The 22,816-nt window shown below is 45.2% G+C and overlaps 9 protein-coding genes across 9 annotated transcripts; 4 read left to right on the top strand and 5 right to left on the bottom strand.

Moving 5' to 3' along the window:
* Positions 1-278: 278 nt before the first annotated feature.
* PAAG_01874 (dolichol-phosphate mannosyltransferase) lies at positions 279-1,191 on the bottom strand (the record flags this gene model as incomplete). The annotated part of the gene is made up of 2 exons (XM_002795940.2): positions 279-912; positions 986-1,191. The coding sequence occupies 2 exons, from the start codon at positions 1,189-1,191 to the stop codon at positions 279-281; spliced, it is 840 nt and encodes a 279-aa protein (XP_002795986.1).
* Positions 1,192-1,621: 430 nt separating this feature from the next.
* PAAG_01873 (hypothetical protein) lies at positions 1,622-3,205 on the top strand (the record flags this gene model as incomplete). The annotated part of the gene is made up of 4 exons (XM_002795939.2): positions 1,622-1,667; positions 1,751-1,799; positions 1,867-2,932; positions 3,011-3,205. 4 exons carry the CDS (start codon positions 1,622-1,624, stop codon positions 3,203-3,205), a joined length of 1,356 nt encoding a protein of 451 aa, XP_002795985.1.
* Positions 3,206-3,488: 283 nt separating this feature from the next.
* Positions 3,489-4,609, bottom strand: PAAG_01872 (hypothetical protein; the record flags this gene model as incomplete). Its single annotated transcript, XM_002795938.2, has 2 exons — positions 3,489-4,404; positions 4,497-4,609. 2 exons carry the CDS (start codon positions 4,607-4,609, stop codon positions 3,489-3,491), a joined length of 1,029 nt encoding a protein of 342 aa, XP_002795984.1.
* A 476-nt stretch (positions 4,610-5,085) lies between these two features.
* Positions 5,086-5,529, bottom strand: PAAG_11381 (hypothetical protein; the record flags this gene model as incomplete). The annotated part of the gene is made up of 1 exon (XM_015847040.1): positions 5,086-5,529. One exon carries the CDS (start codon positions 5,527-5,529, stop codon positions 5,086-5,088), a length of 444 nt encoding a protein of 147 aa, XP_015703302.1.
* An 882-nt stretch (positions 5,530-6,411) lies between these two features.
* Positions 6,412-7,587, top strand: PAAG_01870 (hypothetical protein; the record flags this gene model as incomplete). Its single annotated transcript, XM_002795936.2, has 4 exons — positions 6,412-6,583; positions 6,681-6,868; positions 6,965-7,116; positions 7,212-7,587. The coding sequence occupies 4 exons, from the start codon at positions 6,412-6,414 to the stop codon at positions 7,585-7,587; spliced, it is 888 nt and encodes a 295-aa protein (XP_002795982.1).
* Positions 7,588-9,294: 1,707 nt separating this feature from the next.
* Positions 9,295-10,637, bottom strand: PAAG_01869 (serine/threonine-protein kinase SAPK3; the record flags this gene model as incomplete). Its single annotated transcript, XM_002795935.2, has 2 exons — positions 9,295-9,950; positions 10,046-10,637. 2 exons carry the CDS (start codon positions 10,635-10,637, stop codon positions 9,295-9,297), a joined length of 1,248 nt encoding a protein of 415 aa, XP_002795981.1.
* A 3,203-nt stretch (positions 10,638-13,840) lies between these two features.
* PAAG_01867 (hypothetical protein) lies at positions 13,841-14,341 on the bottom strand (the record flags this gene model as incomplete). The annotated part of the gene is made up of 1 exon (XM_015844472.1): positions 13,841-14,341. One exon carries the CDS (start codon positions 14,339-14,341, stop codon positions 13,841-13,843), a length of 501 nt encoding a protein of 166 aa, XP_015701476.1.
* A 4,547-nt stretch (positions 14,342-18,888) lies between these two features.
* Positions 18,889-19,233, top strand: PAAG_11380 (hypothetical protein; the record flags this gene model as incomplete). The annotated part of the gene is made up of 2 exons (XM_015847039.1): positions 18,889-18,955; positions 19,055-19,233. The coding sequence occupies 2 exons, from the start codon at positions 18,889-18,891 to the stop codon at positions 19,231-19,233; spliced, it is 246 nt and encodes an 81-aa protein (XP_015703301.1).
* Positions 19,234-21,891: 2,658 nt separating this feature from the next.
* Positions 21,892-22,422, top strand: PAAG_01865 (hypothetical protein; the record flags this gene model as incomplete). Its single annotated transcript, XM_002795931.2, has 2 exons — positions 21,892-22,073; positions 22,161-22,422. The coding sequence occupies 2 exons, from the start codon at positions 21,892-21,894 to the stop codon at positions 22,420-22,422; spliced, it is 444 nt and encodes a 147-aa protein (XP_002795977.2).
* Positions 22,423-22,816: the final 394 nt, after the last annotated feature.

Here is a 22,816-nt window from a genome sequence, read left to right as displayed (position 1 = left end):
AATAACTGCCACATTGGTAATCGCTTTGAAACTGCGATATGGTAATGGCATGCTAGGAACGGTGTTAAATATGCAACAGTAGAATTATAGAATGGGTATTATTTACAAGCAGACGAAGCTATGGTTATAAAATATTTTGCAGAGCTTCCTGAGAAAACTAGGACACCATTGACTTTTGGCAAAATCCAGTCCGTTCCCCCGATATTCGCCAGGCAGAAATACAAATTAAACATTTAATGGAACAAGAGAGGGAAAAGTAGGAGAATGAAAGAATTTCGCTAAACCTTCAGCCACAGTGTAAAAACCCCTTTCAGGTACTCCACGATTTCATCACCACCAAGTTTGCTCTCGCCGTAAAGACGGTCAACAAACGTAATCGGGCATTCTTCAACTTTGAATCCCATGGCCTTTGCTCGAACCATCATTTCCATCTGGAAGGTATATCCTTTGCTCTCCGTGCTCTTAATAACCTTTTCGAGAACAGGTTTCTTGTACAATCGGAAGCTTCCCGTCAGATCGCTGACCCCGGGCATCAACATCATGTCGGCGATCAAGTTTGCGCCACGCGAAGTGAGCTTGCGGACCAAATCCCAGCCGTAGACTCCACCACGCAGGTTCCCGCGGGAAGCATATCTAGTTCCAGTGACAATGTCACAGTTTGTTTCCTTTTGGATTTTTATCATTTCGGGAATAAACTTTGGGTGGTGGCTGAAATCGGCGTCCATGATAATTACAAAGTTGCCTGTCGTGAATTTCAGGCCGTGGACATAAGCGGTTCCAAGACCAAGCTTTCCTTCACGGGGCTTCAGAATGATGTGCTGCGGGCCCCAGAGTGATTGGAGCTGTTTCGCAACTTGTAGTGTTCCATCCGGGGACCCATCGTCCACTATAATTACCTCCCAATCTAGGTTACTAGAAATGATTGCAAGCCAAACTTAGTTTCAATCCAGACATTGGCATTGGCAAACCAAAGGGGGATTCATACTTTTCTCTAAATGTTTTCTCGAGCAGCCAGCAGATTATTGGCAGATTCCTGCGCTCATTGTAGGTAGGTAGAATAACGGAGTACTTGTTTTGTGAAGTCATTTTGTTGTTATGAACGACAGAACTGGGGGGATTGAAGAATTGGGAGACGGAATTCTGGTCCACGACTTGGAGGGTTGGGCGGTACCGTGGGCCACGGATGGGCATGCGGAGCTCTGTTATTTACAAGCTGGATGGCGGCGACATCGGTCAATGAATCGTGGCAATTGACAGCGGATTTTGCTGTTGTTGGCGATTGCAGCAGCAATGTCAACAGTCGATGATGATGAGGACTCGCTGTTATCTATTTCAGGGCAGGGACCGGCAGGGGTTAAATAAGCGTCGCTCACCGCCTGGCAGAATTGAGGTGCAACCAATTGCCATTCCACTGTGTTGTGTGCCTGGGATGGACATTTTAGATGTGCTGGCTCGGGAGGGGTGATGTATATTACCCCAGACTTTCTTGAAATTTGGCAGAGAAGACAAAAAATAATTGATGTTGTTTACGTGGAGACTTATTGAGATTCAATAGCGTTTGCTGCAAACTACCCTGACAGTTTTAGTTCTCTAATACTGAACTCGTCCCCATTTATCAATCATGGATTCTCCAGGTTCCGGACATCGGCGTAATGCATCAATAAAAGGTACAGTGTTTAACCTACATAATATCTGCTCTAAAATTTATTATCAAACCGTCCGATTCCAGGCACTAATGATGTTTTTCTAGCTACTCGCCCGCGTAGCGCTACCAAGGGGCCTTTAGATGCGCCAGATGAGTAAGGTTTATTCTACTTTCAGTTTCCTAATACTATGAAATTTGGCTGAGATAAGGACAAAATTCAGCGCTGCGCCGGCGGTTACCACCGTCCCCATACGGTCTCAATCCCACACTCCGCTGCGATGCGCAAGCGCGTCTCCCACATCTCTCCCTCTGCTATCGATGTTGTCAATTGACGATACCTTATCCGTTTCTACGGATAAAAGCTTCGCATACCTCTTACGGCCCGACATCTACCATCCTCTCTCTTTACTAAATATATCACCAGCTTTCCGTTCGGAGATTCCCACTCCTTCTCCGGATGAACCCTTACCAACTTCCCTGGCCACTCTCGAAAACCTCTTGAATGATGGTCACTTCCTTCTTGCGGCGCATTTATCAGCGGCTATTCTAACGTCATCCGCCCTATCCCACGACGATCATAAGAAGATATTTTCACTCCTATACATTCGCCTAGCTTGTCTAGAGCTAACCGGGAATACTCTTTTAGCTGCACAAGAAGCGAAAGCACTGGAGGATCTAAGTTCGGACTTTTACTATGTTGACATCAAGCCAGAGGCTGAAGGGACATCTGGCGACGCTGGTCAAGGTTTTCAGACTCAGCATATCGTCCCATGGCCCCTTCGTGTCCTTGCAGCGAGATTACAAAGCATTGGATTTGGAGATTCGAGAAAAGGTATTAGTGGCTTGTATGAACTTGGGCTAGAAGCTAGAAAACGTTTATCGCACAAGGGACTTGGGCAGGACGAGAGGAAGGTTTGGAAGTCTAGACTGGCAGATTTGAGGATCAGGGTAATAAATACGCTGATAGAAATGAACGACTTGGACGCTGCGCGGAGATCACTTGCAAACCTGAAAGTCCCACCCAAGGAACAAGCATTAATGACCTCACGGATGACGCTATTATATCTCAAAGTGGGAGATGTCGAAGCGGCAAGACAACTGTTGGATAATTTTCCTATTGAGGCAGGGGGTATCCTACATTGTTTGTTGTGCATGGCAGAGGGTCGATATGCTGATGCAGTCTCTGGGTGGGAAGCGCTTCGGGCAAGCCACATTGGAGAAGAAGATGAAGCTCTAATTGCACAAAATTTAGCAGTGTGCTTATTGTATACAGGGAAGTTGAATGAGGTAATTAGCCTTTAGTTTATGATGTTTTGTTTCCATGAGACAATAATGTGTGCTAACACTTTACCTTGATGGGTGCAGTCTCGCGAACTCCTTGAATCTTTGGTGAACAACAACCATTCGTTTCAGAGCCTTACGTTTAATCTAGCGACAATATATGAGTTATGTTCTGAAAAGTCAAGATATCTCAAATCCGACTTGACTGAACGGGTTGCCAGCCAACCACCCTCGCGAATCAGAAATTGGGAAAGACCAAATGCGGATTTCAAACTATAATATTTTGTCCTCAAAGACAAAAGCGCAATATTTGTACTAACAGCTCTAATGCTGGGATCCATTTGCTAAACTTGAACTCCTCGTCTGTGGTATTCAGATACATTAGACGCAGCCAAACACCGAAACTCCATGCACCTGTATCTATAGAACAACACTATTCACAGATGGTAACTTCTCACGCCGTATGCGGAGGCTCGAACGTATACCTTAACCAACCAATACTCCGGTTCCGTGTGATGGTTCATGCTATACAATACATACATATATATATGTATATATATGGCTACTTTTTCGTTTCAGCAATCGGCTTCCTAACCCTTATTAGGACTTTGTCATCTTCTCTCTTCCATCCCAGGCCCTCCCTTTCCACCAACGTTTCCCATGTCCAACCTTCGCTTTCTCCTGCGCAGCATTCCACCAAATAGTTCACATCTACTGATAGATACGCCCTCCCAACTGCCTTCAATGCTCGCCTGCGTACACTGTCGACAGCCCAATTCAACAAGGCCTTCGTATATGCATTCTCGTTCCGTTTAGTTCTCCAAAATAACACCCAGTCATCATGAATTAGCGCTCTGAGTGTATGGTCCACGGAATTATTGCGGTATCCAAATGCCACTTTTGAGCGTGCCCGGAGCTCATATGCCGCCGGCATATCGCCTTGTCGACAGGCGTAGTCTAGGATCAAATATGTCGTGAACTCGTGCAGGTCAGATGGATCTAACGGATTCGCAGAGGAGTGAAGGTGTTTCAGCAAACGCTGTAGAGGGGGGTAGTACGACGGTGGATGCTGGGCGAGGATCGATACTCGAATACAGAATATATGGACTCGCTGCGAGAATGCGATGGGAGTTTTGGAGCTGGTCGCTAGGATTGCTTCGCGCAGCTTACGGAGGGAGAGAAGAAGCGTGGAGAGTTCTTCTGCTGGTGGTGGAGGCTGTTCTGGCGGAGCAGGGGCCTTGGTCCCATTTGGAGCAGTGGGTTTGCTTGGGGGCTTTGGTGATCGGGAACGGGATCTCGATCTAGAGCCTGGTCTTATGGGTATAGGAACCGGAGGGTTCTTCGTTGGATCTTCGGATCGGTTTCTTGGGAGTGAGCCAAATGCGGCATCGAGGTTCCCCGAATGGACGTTGCAAAAGTGTACATATCGATCTACAATCTTCTTGTAGTACTGCTCTTGGGCCTTGGGTTCAAGGAGCCTACGCAGTATATCGTCAATGCCCACCATGAAAACAACACATATGCACCCAGGTATATGTATACCCTTGGTTAGTATTTGCCGACCACCTACTTTGTATCTCCTTTTGAAGTAAATCCCACCTGGGCGAGGGAATCGTTCGATATCCTGCCTACCCCACCAGTCCAACCTGGCGTGACCTTTGGAGGCCGCAACGTATCATCCATTGCGTGTTCAAAGAGCAGCCTCCCAAGCCGTCAACAAACACTACAGCTTAAATATGACCCTGCGATATATTATGAGGTGAGATTTCAATTGGAAAATGCGGCGGGAGGGAAGCTTCGAGCTTGAGCCAACAACATCATCCCCGGTGTTTGACCTGTTTGCACTCGCTTCGTAAATACTATTATCCGGCGGCGACCCAACGTTTGCCGAGGCACAACATCTCGAGGACCAATCCATGGATAAATTTCATGGCTGATTTGCGACGGCGGGATTAACACATAATGTCTATCTATGCGTCAACGTGGCAACTCAGGATCACCATTGCGATGTTACCAACGCAACCGCTGGCAAGCTCAACAACTGAGAAGACGGCAGAAACTGCCTCGAAAGTAGCATCCAAGATCTGCTAAAGAAAATCCATTGGGATAACTTGGAACCCTGACAACGAGATAACCGTCTTATTCAGACGGGTTATCGGTCAGCATCTGGCTCCTTCACCGTGTCGTTTCAGTCGTTGGGCTATGTGCATAACGAAACCGTAAATCACCTCCTCGCCAGCCATATCAGCCGTGCCATCTGCAGAGCCATTGCAATCCGATATGAGAGCGCCACGCACAGCGATGTCCTCACATTCAGCTGTTTCTTGGCCGGTGCTACCTTCTATCTTACTCTGAGCTCTATCTTCCACACAATATCCAACCATTCTCACACAGTAGCTCGCATCGGGAATGTGTTGGACTATGTCGGCATTGTCAGGTTGATCACAGGGAGTTTCATCCCGAGCATCTATTACGGCTTCTCCTTTCCCAAATTCCAGAAATTGTACGGGACAATGATATCTTTGATCAGGACGGGGTGCACTATCATTTCGTTCATGCCCACGCTTCAGAACGCCCGCGCGGCGACCGTTTCGTGCCGGCATGTTTGTTGCCATAGGACTGTCGGCGATCTTTCATGTGATGCATGATCTATGAGCTTTTGGTTTAGAGCAGATGTTGGATCAAATCGGACTTTTCTGGCTCGTGCTGCAATGGGGTTTGTACATAGCTGGCGCTACTATAGATGCGGCACGAGTGCCGGAACGATAGCACCCTGAAAATTTGACATCCTGGGAAGCTCTCGTCACATATTTCATGTCTTGTTGTTCTTGCGGCTATCTCACATTTAACAGGTCTGCTGCAAGCGTTTGGCTATCGCACATAGCGTTTTAGCTCCGGCATGTTTATAGACGGTCTGTTTATATGTAACAATGCACACTCCCCTTAGATTGTATATTAGGTTTTGTGTATGTTTGGTCTCTGGGAATTTTTACTTATCGGGAATTCAGATGGAATAGCCGTAATTGTTGTGAGAGTCAAACCTTAAGGGTAACAAAATTTAGGGCTATCTAAACCGTAAAAGACTATTACTATATACCACCTTTTGTACACGGACACACACAAAATTCGGTCATTTCGAGTGCAGATTCCAGAGTCTTTGCGCACTCGTAATTCTTGTCTCTTTTGACTCTCCATTGCTGTCGGAAACGGCAACAAATTGAGAGCGATCTTTGTTCCTCGGCATTCGGCGTTCATTCCGGGTTATTGGCTTCTCCAACACACTCCCCCGCGAGCAGGGGAACTACATAACCAAACAATTCCCAGAAATTTTTAAAAATTCCATTTTTTATTGTCACATATATATATTATACCCATTGTTTATCTGCTCCTGTGTCTAAGATACTGCTATTCTATCCTTCTGGTCCTTGCTTAAAGCTACAAATATCTTCTCAAACTCAGCTCGGATCACACCACCCACAATCACCATGGCCCCTCAAGAGCGCATCGCACAGGTGTCCTCCCACCTCAATTACCCTCAGGGCATGCTTGCTGGCAAAGTTGCCATTATCACTGGAGCTGGACAGGGTGTTGGCGCTGAAGCTGCTCATTTGTTCGCCAACGAGGGCGCGAAGGTGGTTGTTGCGGATCTCGATGGCAGTTAGTAGAATCCATACAACCAATCTATGCTACCTACCACCCATGGCAAGGCTGTTCAGATGGGAGAAGGGCTGACGTATATTGAAATTATGAACAGAGAAAGCAGAGGCTGTTGCGAAGGCTATCAATGACGCCGCTCCCGGACGAGCCATTGCCGTAGTTGGCGATGTGACGGATGCCGCATATCTAAAGAGGGTGGTTGAGAAAGCTGCGCAGTTTGGAAATGGAAAAATCCATATCATTATTAATAATGCCGGCTATACATGGGATGGCGTTATCCATAAGGTTAGATACTTCGTCCTGCTTCTTTTGCTATGTTACATGGCCGCTTCTATACCACTAACATTAACTAACATATGCCACCTTATTTCAAATAAACAGCTCTCAGATAAGCAATGGGAAGCCATGCTAGCTGTCCACGCCACAGCTCCCTTCAAGCTTGTCCAAGCCGCATCTCCATATTTCAGAGTTAAGGATGGCGTAGACAGAGTTGTTGTTAACATCAGCAGCACCAGTGGTATCCACGGAAACGCGTCAGTTGTCCCCCAATGGTTTCCCCTCTTCCTTTAAAAATGTTATACATTCGGAACCCTTTGCTTATTGCTTAATATTACTAACACACTCGCAGGGGCCAAGCGAACTACGCCGTCGGCAAGGCGGGTATGGTCGGTCTTACTAAGACCATTGCGAAGGAATGGGGTCCTCAATTCGGCGTGCGTGCCAACACCATTGCATTCGGCCTTGTTTTGACACGGTTGACTTCCGCCAAGGAGGCTGGCGCGTTCATTACAACGCCTGACGGTGAGAAAGTCGCTCTGGGGATTCCCTCTAAGCAGCTGGCTGCTAGAGCTGGGAACGACGAGGCGGAGAAGTACCCAGATATCCCTCTGAGAAGAGGGGCTACTCCTGCGGAGGCGGCAAGGTCGATTTTGGCAGTTGCGAGCCCTTTGTTTAGCTATGTCAATGGCCAGACGATTATGGTTACAGGTGGAAGAAATATGTGAGTCGGTAAGAGATGTAATTTAAAAATTCGGACTGTGATGAGGGTTAAGGGCATGAATGTGTTTTCTTTTGGGACATTAGTTATGTGAAAATGCTAAGCCCTTTTGTTTTTTTATGAGTGAGTGTGTACCCTTGCTCTCTTGGTCTCTCTGCTAGCTCATTTCTTTACCTTCCGTATCATGACAGAATAGACGAGGTTGGTGAGCGATCCACGGAATTTAAACCTCAATTTGCTCGCATATATATATATATACTGGAGAAAAGTGCAGCCAACGGGCCCAGCATCACCTTTGTGCTTGAGCAGCGGAAACCAGATAAAAAGGATTGAACGGCCTGTCATACATATGAAATGAAACGATAGATTGGGAATGATGTCCCATAAAATTATTCAGACAGCACAAACAGAACACACTGTGAAAGAGAGACAAGACGCTTCATGTGGGTGTAATGGTAAGGTGTATATTAAGCCCGAGTGCCTTGTCATCAATTGCACCACAGTTAAAATAATTCTAATATACAGATTAGAAAGCACAGTCTAAGTGGAGATGAGAAACAACACATAAATAGACACACGACTCTTACGTACAGATCTAAGGGTTATCGACATTCTTTCTCAACGCATCAAATAATTATACAACCCATCAGGCTTATTAAACCCAACCTAGGGCATAATGCGAGTAAACTGTTCAACAATAGATTCAAGTAAAGAGATGGAGGGCTGAATGTATACTAAAATTTCTGGCTGCAGGTAACCATCATGTATGCAGAGTACAAAGGTGAATAAATAAGGTATTATGTATGACAGAGAATATAAAAGTTCTGTTCGCCTTTTATATGATTGCAAGTAAAAAAAAAAAAAAGGGAACGACATGGGTATCAGTAAGATAAATGTACAACAACAGGCGAGGGAATATGTGAAATAATAACGAGCATCAGAAGATATGGACAAGAAAGTAAAGGAACCATCACTTTCCGAGATGGAATGAAGGATAACAAGCAAACACTGTAAAAACAAGACCGCCAAGCCTCAAAATAGCACTCTCTATATAAAGGCGCCAAAAAGAAACCCTCAGAAAGATGGGTTAGACATCATTCATTTTCGATTGTGATGCACGGATCCAACGCCAGGCAAGAATGCTTTCCTTCCAAAATAGAACGAGACCAACCACTGCAGTAAAACTTTGTACAAGTTGTCGCCTTATGTGGAAAGAGGGATTTTTGTTCGTATGTGTGAAAAGGAGTAGGATTGCCCCCAAAAGCGTAAAGAATGGACAGATCCGGTTGCGGAGAACTTAGGAGACGGGAGGGCGACCAAGATAGGTTATACGTGATAAAAAAAGATGAATGGCCAAAAAATCACAACAGTAAAGAGGGAAATCCCCAAGTGGATAAATCCAATCCAGATTGAGATGGGAGGAGTTTGCGCAAGTCCAAGTGGCCAGCGGATAAAATCCAGCAAAAAAATTGTTGTTTCCTGGTTTGGCAAGATGATTCATGAGTAATTTGTATTAGAGAATATAGGTAATATCCATTGGATATAGATAATCAAATCCAGCACTCGCGTACTTCGGAGTTGCGCCAAGGTCATTAAAAAGAAAAAGGAAATTCGTTCCGTTGTTCTGGTATTAAAAAAGAGGTATGTGGGTTCTTCCAAGGAAATTTTAAGGGGAAATAATGAAGAGTGGGGAATGTTTAGTCACGGATATCTTTCAAAATACGGCAATTGCGGGTTCTATGGGGTGTTGCCGTGACAGGTTCTTATCGCCAATGTCGCAGAGTGGAATAATGGATCCCCAGAAATTAGGTACTCCTGAAGGTGGAGCGTATCCAACTCGATTCGATGCTTGGCTGTAACGCGTATATTCGGATGAAGAAGATGAAGACGAGATAGAGGACCCGCAATCAGAGAGAGAGGTATCAGAACCCGCTGACAGCGAATATTCGACGTCGATTGGTTCGGCTTGAGGTGAGACTGGGCATGGAATATAGTTGATGAGGCCAAAGGATTCCTTCGGATATTGGTAGCTCAGACAAGCAGGGGTTGAGGGTGCGGATAAACAAGAAGACCCGGTGCGAACGGTGAATCTAGGACATTCCACAATCAATTTCCTCAGTTCTGGAATTAAAATTCTTTTCTGGGGGTCGCACTCAAAAATGCGCCTCAAGATGGAATCGAGCTCTGGGGACAAGGGTAAGATTGTCCTCAGAAATTGTGGATCCTTGAGAAAGGCGCGGAAAGTGGTATCTTCCGCGGATGCTCTTTTCCATGGGTTCCGCCCACAGCAGAGATTTACCAGGATGACGCCAAGACTCCATACATCATTTGGTGCAGAAGCATATGGTCGCGGGGTATAATGTTGGCACTCTATGTCGCAGTTAGATTTAAAATGTAGAAAAACAAAGGCTTTCAATAGAGAAGACAACTTTGTAGATCAACGGACAGGGGAGATTTTAAAATACCTGGTGACATATAGAACGTTGAGCCACATCCAAAATCAGACGTGTAGAAATCAGTCGTGGCAAGGCCAAAGTCGGCCAGCTTGACTGTCATTCCATGATCCGTGACCAAAATGTTTTCTGGTTTGAGATCCCGGTGATAGATTCCAATGGAGTGGCAATAATGCACGGCATCCAAAATCTGGAGAAAAGCCCGTTTGGCAAGGAAATCGTTTCCAACGAACTGACCTCTTTCGGTAATGTTGGAAAACAGGTCGCCTTCTGGGCAAAACTCGATAACAACAAAAGTACACTCAAGAGAATCCATTATGCGGACCAAAGAAACCACATTGGGATGTTGACTGGCCAAATGATGAAGCTTGATTTCTCGTTGTTGAAACTTTAGCTGTTTGGGGTCGAGTCCTCCCTTATTGAGGGCCTTGACAGCGTACGGTACATGGGTATGGATGTCGATAGCAGAATACACAACACCATAGGCACCTATCCCAAGAACGCTCGTGAGTTCCAGCCGGTTGGCCAGCAACAATCCGAGCCTATCTTCCGGAGCATCGCATATTGAAACAGGCGGTGGTGATGGTGGAGGTGTTGGTAACATTGTGGGATACATTATACGGGGCCGCAACTGAGGGTTGAAGAGGCGCCGCAAACAAGAAGAATTCCAATATCAACTTTCCCGGGCCGGTAAATATTATTGGTTTAAACCTGGAGAAACGGGAAACGGGAAACTCCGAATTAAATATATAACTGGGGATCCTGATCCTCCAAACTGTATGGACGGAGTATAATATATGCGTGCTGTGAAGCAATTTGTCAAAAAGTTTTCTGAAAAGGAATGATTGTGGCAATGTAGCCCAGTATATATCGTCCGATACAGATGCGCAACCAAAGCAATGACAATAAAGCGGGACGTTTAGACAAATTATTACGAAGAACAGAAAAAAAAGAGATGAGTGGTAGATTGCACAGGTGGATAGAAGAGGTCGGATGAAGAAGAAGAGGAAGAAGTAGTAGTAGTAGAAGAAGAAGAAGAATGGACGGATGGATGTATGAGGAGGGTATAGAAGAGAGGGGATGTATAAGAAAAGTGAGCGAGCGACGGAGTTGAGGTTGAAGCTAAAGGGTAAAAAATACGATCATAGTTATCCAAATAGTTGAGAGTTTAAAGTAGTTTTCACCAACGATGATGGAGAGTAAAGGAGTTATGATCTTAAAAGGGGGTCGCATGCGGTTTAGCCGGGGGCCCTTCACAAATTAGAAATAAATAATCCTTAATTATCCACACTTGACACGGCCCATGCTTTCTTTAAACTCCACATAGTTCATCGAGCAAGACGAATTAGGCCACAAATAAGAGGCAAGAGTGCCACCCCCCTCCCCACCATCATGGAAACTTTGCTCTTATATCGTTCGTGCGAGTGATGAGAATCATCGCCTTGGGGGGTGTCGAGCGCTATCCACAAACCATTCCCTCTGGGCGAATCAAAGAAAGACACTAAATGTGGTGAGTCGCCAGATATCGGCAAATCCCATTTCCAGAGCCACGCATGATTGTCGGGCTGGGATAATGAGGCTAATAGCCAGCCCGCCAACCCCCCTTAGCGTGCTCGATGACTTCAGCCGATATGCATATGAAATGTTCGAAGGAGGCTTGGACCCAACAAGCGTGATCCCTGCCCCAAACTTCTTCAGGTAAAGTTGGAGTGTCAAAATCCTCCGTCTTAACGGTTAGGTGAGCCTAAAAAAAGGCTAAGTTCATTTCAGAAACTTAAGGCCTCCGTAATACGATCGTGTATACTTCCGTGCGTGGTAGATGTAGTTGCTATGATCCATGGAGCCAATAGCCAAGGGCCCAAGGGCGTTTTACCTTACTAGGTAACTGAGTTAAACAGACATGACTCAGTTAATTATGGCATCAGAAGACCCGAGAACCATAATTTGCGGTCGGAACAAATTAAAGTAAGCAAGGGACCCGAAAGCACCGACTGTGGAGCAAAACGAGGGAAAAGGTCTGGGCGGAATACAACACGAATGCTTAACATAGTAGGGTGGTTGGTTGCGTGCGTGCGTGCGTGCGTGGAAGAATGATGGTGTGGGCGAAAATGGATCAAAGGAAGCTTTCCACTCGCTAACTATTATTGGTGGTTTTGACAAAGGAGTCTGGAAGAGACAGTGTAAAAGGGGGGAGGCAAAAAATTTGGGCTGGATGGAAGGGATTAACCATGGATCAGCCACCAGAGCCAAGGGAACAGTAACAAAAGAGATGACACACTACTGCTTCCGTGCTGCTGCAAACTGATGGCAAAATGCAGGCAGGCTTCTCAATGCTCCATCCTGTAGGGCTAGTGCTGTTGTGGCGGTAGGCTCTGCTGATCGAGCAAGCATTTATGAAATAAGAGCGAGAGCGTCGAGTCAGAGACGCATAAAAAAGCGTAGTTTCCAGCACAAGCTAGCAACACCCCTTGAAGATTTTAATATTACTCCGCTGTTGGATGCTCTCTCTTTTTAGTGTGCATAGTACGGAAGTACGAAAGGCTGCCAAAGATCTAGTGGGCTTTTGCCTGCCCGGCTGCTGGGAGACTGAAGAAGCCGCAATTTGTACACAAGCTCTGCTAATTGGGACTTGATACCTCTCCGTTTACAAAGGAATGTCTGGTGGTGTTGATATCTTAAAAATAATATATATGCCTTTGTTCCTCGATTGCTGGCTCCAGGTGGTGGCTTGGTAACCCTCAAATTCAGGAACAGGAATATTCCCGTCCAGCGTCAGGTATGAATCTGCCACAGTTTAAGTCGTTTTGACCAAGCAGTAGTGGCCAGCAATCCACGGTCCATGGATTTGATTACCTGGAAAGAATGAATGATCGACCAGCGGTGTGGTGTGGTGCCTCTATTGCCTTGGTAACATCCATGCCCTCAAACCCGATTTCTGAGCTCTTTAGCTTTCAGTAACTATCACTACTCTTTGGGCTGAAGCTTAAAATCAGAGAGAATGGACATCGCGAAACTGTAAGTAGCAGGTGACAAATTCATAAACCTTACACAGGTTTGAATTATTACCTGAGGGCATATTTATCCGCCAGTTAGACTTTAACTCGACGCACGCAATAGCACATAACAATGGGAATCCGTTTGCAAGCTGACACTGGAAACTAAGTCCTCAAACTTGAGAACCAAGTCCCCCTCCGAGTGATATTTTTTTGCACCAGTCACCACTCTCCATGACAAACTTGTTTTGATCATGGCATGTTGTCAAAAATAGAGCCACTCTTCAGAGATAATAATGATGGAAAAAGAGGGAATTAAACATCCAGATTGCTGTTACGTCGGCATAAAGAACCGTCTGCTCAAGGCGACTAGAGTCATTTTCCATACCTTGCAAGACAACTATCCCTTTTTCAACGGTTCTCTTCTGTCATCCATAGCTTCTTGTGTTCGCTTGCAGACCGTGAGCACACTACTACACTCTGCCCCCCCCCCTGAGCCATCCATTCATTTGGTGGGGTTCATAGGCTGCATATGCGCCAAACTCGGTGTATAGATAGTAACGCTGGTAGAATAGCATAAACTGCCGCAGGTATTCCTCGTCCTAAAGTACAATTATTGGTTGCTCGAAACGAGAATGATACGCAAAGCACTGGATCCCATGGAGACGAGACCGATGGAAACTCCTGGATATGATCCATCAGACTGGTTGGATGTTGATTCTTTGCTTGCCTAATTCCCATTGGAACCAGCGCAAATGCGTCTCGAAGTTATGTGGAAGGACGACCAGGATCAACAAAATTAGCACAATAATTTTTAAGAGGTTGGAGCGCTATCATTGGGCGGAGTTTCTGCCGAGACTGCCGCGGATGTTTCCCAGCCTGCCTGAACCAGCCGCTGGCGGCTTGCCCGGTCTTCCAGGCCGGGCATCGCTCCATCGCTAGGACGACTAGCCGCAGTCAGGTGATGGGAAAGCGTTCTGAAAATTACTGAAGGCTCATGATGGGACCATCGGCAGCACCAGCCGAGGGACATTGTCAAACTCATCACACCCCTTTTTGACAGACTAAAAATGCTTCCGGCACTGTCCAAGCAGCACCCAAATTGCCAGTAGAAAGAATGAACCCTTTTCTGATAAATTTTAAGACAGCTGAAAAGCACTTCCGTGGGGAGGCAGGAAGAGGCCTGTTTCTGAGCCCAGCCCTCGAAGTAGACGGCAACCCGTACAGCCCAGCCAACTTGCCACCACCCACTCGGGAAATAAGAGAATTGCATACTTTGGAGGCTCGCTCGGGGCAAATAAGACGCAACACGCATTGTCGTTCTAGCGCCCTCCAAGTGATATTCCTCGCGGGGACCTCTGACATCGTTTTCGTGTGTCTTGAGAGTAAACCTTCTTTCGCCATGGTCAGAAAGACTGGCCGCTGTTGCTGAAAATGGAATGCTCGCCAAACTTAATCAGGTTGAAGTCGAAGAAGCTTTGATATTTATCTTGATTTACCAGGAATAGGAGTTAGGTACTTGATCTCTGAATGAAAAGCTACTCTGTCGTTCATATTTTTGGCATTAGCCTCATCTTGATCAGGAGAACAATATCTAACGTGGCGCGGCTACGTCATCCCGCTCCTACCGCCAGCAGACCTCTGAGTCAATCAACGCCCAAACCAGTGAGTTGGTGCAACAAACTCTCCAGGGCTCCAAGGCGACGGATGAACGTAATATCACGTGGGAACTTAGCCACAACCTTATTCTAATCTGGTCACATGAGTTATATCGGAAAATGACTCAGGACAATGTCTATATTTTCCAGCATCCGTTCTTAGTTTATCGCAACTCCCATCTGCCTGATTCTTAACAATCACGATTGTTGAACAAATTACAAAGAGTCCACTCTTGGATGCTTCCTTGGCATGGTCCAAGAATAACAGCAGACATCATCAGATTTGGCTCATCTTACCTAGATATGATTTGAGGCTCTCCCAAGGTTAGAACCCTGCTTACCCAAGTATCATGGTCACTTGAAGATAGTTACTTGAGGGCAGCCCTTGGGGAGGTAGATGCGTATGTCCCTACCAAGTTTTGAGTAAGTGCGTACTACGGTGTTAAAACTGCATAAACCCTTGCATCTCCTGTGGATTTTCGAGGATCTGTGTATCGATAATAAAATCATAATGGATAACAAAATAATAATACTGTCGTCCTGGCGCCGTCATGGATGATGGTCCGCGTCATTTGCGGCATCAGAGTCAGCCTCGACCTGGCGGTCTAGGTGGGTACGCTGCTGACAATGCAATCCCCAACAAGGCGTTATCAAGATTCATTCCCTCGCGCTGGTTGCATGAATGGAGCTGTACGACTCGGTACGAGGAATGAATCGGATTTGGCGGATATGCCTGTGAACGAGAAGAAACATTTAATTTACGCACTCTGTACATGTATGTACCTCTATGTACCGTACACACATACGCATCCAAAGATCCTATCGCATAATTTCTAGGAAGAAACACTGTGTGCCATCCACGATTTGTTCAAATAAAAAAATAAATAAATAGAAAAGTAAAAGAAAAGGAAAAGGAAAAGGAAGAAAAAGAAAAAAGTGAGGCTGCAGATACGGGGTTGGATTCTGGAGTCTGGAGCCTGGAGTGATGTGGATGACAGGGCTGGGGGTTGTCTGGCTAAAATAAGAAACCTGGGAGGGCTGGTTGGTTTCCGCTAGCGTGCTCTGTGACCCGGCGTGCATTGAGCGAGAGTTGAAGGTTATGAATAAAATAGAGTAACAAATGGGCTGGCATTGAATGCACAGACGTCTCGCCCAGGATTTGGCAATAATAATAATAATGATGATGATGATGATGATGGTCTGGAGCAGATCCTCTGCACAAGCCTACCAACAACCCACAAGCCGCCGGCAAAGTGTTGTGTGGATGTGATATCATGCGCGCATTGCAAGCCAGTCAGGATCCTTGCTTTATCAAAATGGAGGGAGTCAAACTTTACCAGAGCGCATTCCGAAGGTGCATTCTGAAAGGAGTTGCGAGAATTTTTTGGCGATTTCACCATGGGGTATGGAGTATTGCTCAGTGATTCTGGTGGCAACCGCTCTTCAGTATCCAATGAGAAAGAACCTGTCAACGAAAGGTTCAACTTTACTCCTCCTTGTCGAAAATAGGTTCATTTTCCCAGTTGATTCTTTGCATGCCCCCCCCCCCCAACTACCAGCCCCGTTATTCCCATGTCCATTGTTCTACTGATCCCAGGAGATTTTCGAAAACCCGCCGACATACCAGGATGTCCAATTAGTTATCACTTGCAGTGTTCCAGAACTAGTCTTTGGCCACACCAAAGAACAGTTTTTTCTCTCTTGGACCGCTTATTTTTTTTATTTATTTATTTATTTTTTTTTTTTGCTTGAGATACTATCTTGTGTCTTGACTCTTGGCAGGAGCAGTCGGTTTCGTTGGACTGGATATTGTTGTGGCATACCCTGGTCCCAGATATTGAGCTTTACATGCAAGGATTATTCCCAGCTCTTTACCATGATTATTCCGTGGTCAACCTGGCCAGAAACAGGATTCAACCTACGCGGCTAACGCCGATCCTGTAACCCAGCAGTGGTGATCGAGTTTCGAGCACTGACGGAGATTTTTGTCAGCGCAATGAGATTTAAGAGCGTCAGGCCGAGGGATGTTCCAGAAAATATTTGGCTTAAAACTGCGGTTCGTGACAACAAGAGCCTTTTTCTTCATTGGGATTTGCATTTATAATGGTGCCACTGAACGGAGTACATACATCCATGAAGATCTCTCTTTTAATCGAAGGTTTGAGAATTTAGATCCAACTGGGCTAGGGACGGAGTACATTGTAACAAGGGTCACCGAGGAAGGATGAAAATCGCAATTATATTAATTTAAACCCCTCATCTTGCCTGAGTCTGCCTTGACAACATTTTTCTGGTTTCAAAACGATCGTCCGGCATTATTATCATTGTTGTGATCTGGTCTGTGCTCTCAATGGCATACCTACTTGAAAAACTTCAATTAATTCTACGGGGAATGGAACAATTTGCGGAGGTCTCCACTTCAGCTCCGAGCCATTCCGCAAAAGGTTAAGAACCTGTGTCACCTACGTCTAAAAAAACCTGATTGCTGTGGTGTTTGGAGCAAACATTGAAAAAGACTAAGGCATTACAATAGTATCAATATCATCCTGGCTTGCCCGTGAAACCCTGAAACGAATCTGAGAACCGACACAGGTTTCTGTGGTAATCATGATGGGGACACGGGCTGAATCCCAAGATGTTTCGGTTCTGCAAGGCAGCCAACGATTGTTTGTGACCGACAGTTCTTCCGAAACGCATGTGTCACTGTGAGCAAAACCTATAGAAAGAAATTAATGTTTCACTCAATTTGTCCATAGGTTGACTCCAAATCACCAAAAGCTTCGGTACCGGAAAAGGAATTATTGAGATGCTGGATGATAGCATCTAAACCTTTTGCAAAGTTCAAAAGGTATACAGAGATCCTTTCGTGTGAAGTCTCGGGAGGTCTCATACCAGGGATGTCAGTTAACAAACTCTCCTTGTGAACAAAACTCGACTCCTATAGGCAAACCCAAAAGTCCCTTTGGCTGGTTCGATCACTTAGCATAAAATAATTACTAATTTTAGGTTATATCAGACCGATCCCAGTGCTCTGGACGCCGGACTCTCTCCCGGAAAGGCCAATGGCTTGTTGGGTCTACCACCCTCCGTTTGACAGCGTTTGACAGCAACAAAGAACTATCAAAAGCATGCACCCACATGGTTATACGGAGTATTTAGTGAGTAGTTGTTGGGTATTCGAGCCATCCAACCAACCCTATTTGATTTTCCGGGATAGGAATATATTATTCTTCCAAGGTTGTGAAAGACAGCCACCGAATATTAAAAAAAAAAAAAAAAACCAAATAAAGTTAATAAAGAGGTATTTGTTCTAGAAATAGACAAAGCAGGGAGCTCCAATGAATACATTAGGCAAAATACCCATGGTTATTGAAGTTCAGTTGACCGTTATTTCTCAAAAATGTGGCAGTACTGAACATCTATTGAAGACAATCAATGGACAGATTGCCCCTTAGTTGCACAGGGAAACAATAATCGATGTCGGCCGTGAGCCCTGCAGGCGACTTGACAAAGGATAATATGGGCACGCCTTGGCGATCTGTGATCATGAGGTTCTGAATCGTAGGGATATGACTCATTATTGCAAAGACACCTTAAAGCATTAACTCTAGAAACAAGGCAGTGAGACTGGTGTTGTCGGCATGCACAATCTCTGACTCATTGTCCAAGTTCTTTGCATATCAATTTTGATCCTTGGGCACATTCGAGTCGAGTACCATAGAGACAGTTAGCGGAGGTCGAAAGCGATGGGCATGTGAAGCGGCTGCATTTGAGGCCGCATAATCGAGAGTAGTGAGAGTTGCCCCAGTTGAGATCGAAATAGTTCTAACCATTTTGAAGCACACCCTAGATATTAATAAGCGGGAACTAAAAAGCTTAGCTAACTAACGTAATCCACCCCCGAGTCGGCCACCAAATTCAAAATTAAACCACTTCAACGTGCAATTATGCCACCAATTTGTCGTAAAATGCTAGAAACTCTACAGAGATAGAGGGAAGACTTGAAATCGCGATAAATGCTATTAAAGAGCATGAAATAACCTCAATTCGTGAAGCTGCACGCCTATATGAGGTGCCTCGTAATACTCTGCAGGATCGACTTATTCAGTTAAACCAGCTGAAGCTGAAGAGAATCTGCTAGTTCAGTGGATTCTTGACCTCGCAAAACGAGGAATCCCCTCCCTGGCTGGCATTTGTTGAGAATATGGCTGATCATCTTCTTACCCTTATGGCATTCCACCTCTACCCCTCCCTGCGTTGGCAAGAACTGGGTTTATAAGCTGATTAAATGATGTATGGAGCTCCAACGCCACCATTCTAGACGCTATAATCATGAGTGAGCAAAATGTGAGGATATAAGGGTTTTTCAGGACTGGTTTTTAAGACTCTGGGGGATACAGTTGCTGAGCATGGGATTCAAACTGAAGATATCTACAACTTTGATGAGACTGGATTTGCAATGGGCTCTGTGCAATTACCAAGATCATCACCAGTGCTGAGCGCTACGGCCGGGCAAAGGTTCTACAACCAGGAAATCGAGAATGTGTGACTGTGATTGAGGCAGTCAAGGCGTCAGGCTGGGCCCTACCCCCGTATGTTATTCTCGAGGGTCAGAATCTACAAGAAGACTGGTTTGACAGGCTTCCAGATGGTTGGAGGCTTGATGTTAGTCCTAATAACTGGACTATAGATGAGATAGGACTTAAATGGCTTCCTAGGCTGTTTATTCCTGCTGCAAATCCACGCAGGGTTGGCATTCACCTTCTTATTTTGGAGGGGCACAGCAGTCATCTTACCCCAGAAAAAAGGTCTACCCGCAGAATCCAACAAGAAGGATAACTAGAGAGGAAGTTCAGATCTTGTTATTCCACCTGCCGAGTCTGTCGAACTGTCTGTCATTCAACCAACCCCCTGTGCCTCCGCCAGCAGAATTTAGACCACGCATACGAGCGCCACAGAGATGCAGCAATTGCGGCACGCTCAGGCATACAAGAATAAGATGCCCTGGAACTTAGTGTAATATAGTGCCATTTAATTAGAGGTTTTTGAGTGTAGATATTTCTGGTTAAAAATTATTTAATTACTGGTGATTTTGGTGGCCGGTGGATTAACTACATTAACTAACTAGTTTAACTAACGTAAGCGATCACCTACCGCAACACTTCCGTTTCAACCACCTGAATCCACCAAATCATTCAATATGCCCACCAAATCAAAAGATCAAGCTTCCAATCACAAGGGAAGGCTTCTTTTAGCCATTAGTGCTTATGAAACTAAGCAATTTTCAAGCATGCGAGCGGTTGCCAAGGCGTTGCTCTCTCAAGCCTATCCTACCGACTGCGCAATCGAACCACACGCGCGAATTCTCAACAAGGCAATTGAAAGCTGATCTCAATTGAAGAAGAATATCTAGTTCGATGGATAATATCCATGGATGAGAGAGGTCTATCCCCCCGAATTGCAAGCATACAGATATGGCCATTCAACTACTGAAGACATATATAGGAATCTGGTTCATCACCTACAATTGGAAAATGCCGGGTTCGAAGATTCATTCAACACCATGACGAGCTAAAAACTAGACTCATACGCAGATATGACCTTTAGTGAGCCTTATGTGAAGACCCAAAGATTATACTTGGATGCTTGCATGGTTTAGGCTGGTGGAGAATACCAGAAAAAAATATGGTATTCTACCAGAGGATATATACAACTTTGATGAAGTTGGTTTTCTTATGAGGGTCATTGCAACTACATGAGTGGTCACTAGACCTGAAAGAGCTGGAAAGGCATCTCTTATACAACCTGGAAATAGAGAATGAATGACTGTGATTGAGGCAGTCAGTACAATGGGATGAGCTCTATCTTCAATGATTATTCTCAAGGGCAAGATGCATCAGACTTCATGGTATGAGGACCTGCCTGCAGACTGAGTGATTGAGGTTAGTGAGAATGACTGAGCCACTGACCAGCTAGGTCTAATGTGGTTGAAAAGGGTGTTCTACAAGCATACTCAAGCTCGAACAGTTGGCAGATATCAGCTTCTTATTCTAGATGGTCATGGAAGCCATGCCACAGCTGGATTTTATCAATTCTGCATGGAGAATGCTATTATACCTTTTTATATGCCACTGCATTCATTGGATATAAGCTGTTTTGCTCCTTTAAAGAAGGTATATGGCAAGCAGGTTGAAACAGGCATGAGACTTGACATCAATCATGTGGATAAGGATGAGTTCTTAGGTCTATATGCTGTAGCTAGAAGGGAGGTATTAAGGATATGACTATTAAGAATATATTCAAAGGCCACAGGCTTAGTGCCATACAATCCAGAGGAGGTTCTTACGCGCCTACAATCTCAGCTACATACACCCAGTCCCCCTGGCACATCTCATGGATATCAGTCTCCCTGGATCCCAAAGACCCCCTTGCAATGTGGCTCAATTAGAAGGTCAGTCCAACAAGATCAAGCAGCATATCAAGCGCCGTACACAAACCCTTCTAGTCCAACCAATCAAGCCCTAAATCAACTGGTTCGATGGTGCCAGCTAGTGCTGCTATTCTGGCACAGGAAAACAAGGCCCAATGGGCTGCAAATGAGAAGCAAAAAGGCAAGTGAGAACAAGGACGTGCCTCTATAGCTCAGGAGTGTATTCTAAGAGCAGAGGAAGGATTAGCTAGGGCTCAAGCTGCTCAACAAGCTGTGGAGGGGGTAGTGGAGGATTCAAATCAGCATAATAAAAAGCGAGCACCAGCACGCTGTAAGTAAATGTGGTAATACAGGACATAGAGCCCCTGCATGACATGGGTTCAGGAATAATGTATATAATTTCCTATGTGTAATTCCATTTAATTGTAGCTTAATTTGATTTTTTTTTAAATGTAGGTAGGGTGAGTGATCTGGTAACTAGGTGATTCGCTTACATTAGTTAAACCCAAAGTGTAGAGTGTCCTTTTGTTATGAACTTCCAGATATGTTTTTGATAGATATAGCCTTGCCAGTTCTGACATAAGACTTGCGAATTGCAACTTACATACCCAAAAAGTTCTCACCAACTAATGTAAGGACAGTGGATAGCGTCAAAGATAAACCCATACGATCTGCGGAGGAGATTCGTCAAGGTATCTCACTGGTGCTGCCCAGTTATGCAGACGGCTAGCCGACTTGATTGCCTGACAAATGTTCAACTGCATCTCGGCAGGGAGAATGCCCCATTACACAGGGGGGTCAAGCAAGGGATTGCAGTTACTGGAGCGTATCATGCTCAGTTCCGTTGGGAATCGGAGACAATACATTTCCACGTCTACACATGCTAGACTCAAAGAGATGGATCTGCTATTCACAGTACTAATTTTCATTCGTTCCATTGGCAATGGCAATGGCAATGGGTAATTCCCATGATTGAAGCAAGGCTTTCAATCCCCAACCATTATCCTTTTCAAGATAAGACTGAGCCTTACATATGCTGTCCCTAGACAACTGCTTTTGCACATGCTCCACTACGGCCTCTTCCAGGGACCACACCTCTCGCTCAAACGCAACAACCGCACGAACGGAGGGCGAAAGGGAACCTTAGATACCAACGGATGTCAGGGGGATAGCCAAAAAGCGAATGCGTTGTTTGGTAGCTCAACTTTCAAGAATGGAACATATGAAAGCGTCCACTGGTATTGGAGAAGAACGAGCACTTGTTTGCAATCTACGGAGATCAGTATGGCTGCATCCAACCGCGCGTGAACAAATTAAAATTTAGTTGGACGCAATATATTTATTGTAGGGCGTTTTTGCTTCGCTTACCCGAGTAATTGGTGCTTCCGTATTTTGATTGTATGAATTTACAGCCTTAAGCGTAAGGCTTTCTGATGGTCTGTAAGGGGCTGCCCTTGTTATAGCCGGGACGGGTTTCTGTTCAAGTGCAAAGCCTTTCCAACATTAGAAGCTGCTGGTGTCGCTATCTAACTACAGCTAAGTTTTCCGATATATACATGGATCGGCAGGAAATAAACGTGATATTACTCCAGTCAGGATGCTGAGGGAAATCAATCTCTCAAAGCATTCACACCGGACAGAAATCCATTGTCTATGTGACTACGGAGAGGCCATTAGGTAGCTATGTTAAAAATTGTAATTA

Source organism: Paracoccidioides lutzii (assembly GCF_000150705.2).
Source record: "Paracoccidioides lutzii Pb01 unplaced genomic scaffold supercont2.4, whole genome shotgun sequence".
Classification (NCBI taxonomy): Eukaryota; Fungi; Ascomycota; class Eurotiomycetes; order Onygenales; family Ajellomycetaceae; genus Paracoccidioides; species Paracoccidioides lutzii.
The sequence above is the reverse complement of the archived record's forward strand: the minus strand, read 5'-3'. Positions and strand labels throughout refer to the sequence as shown.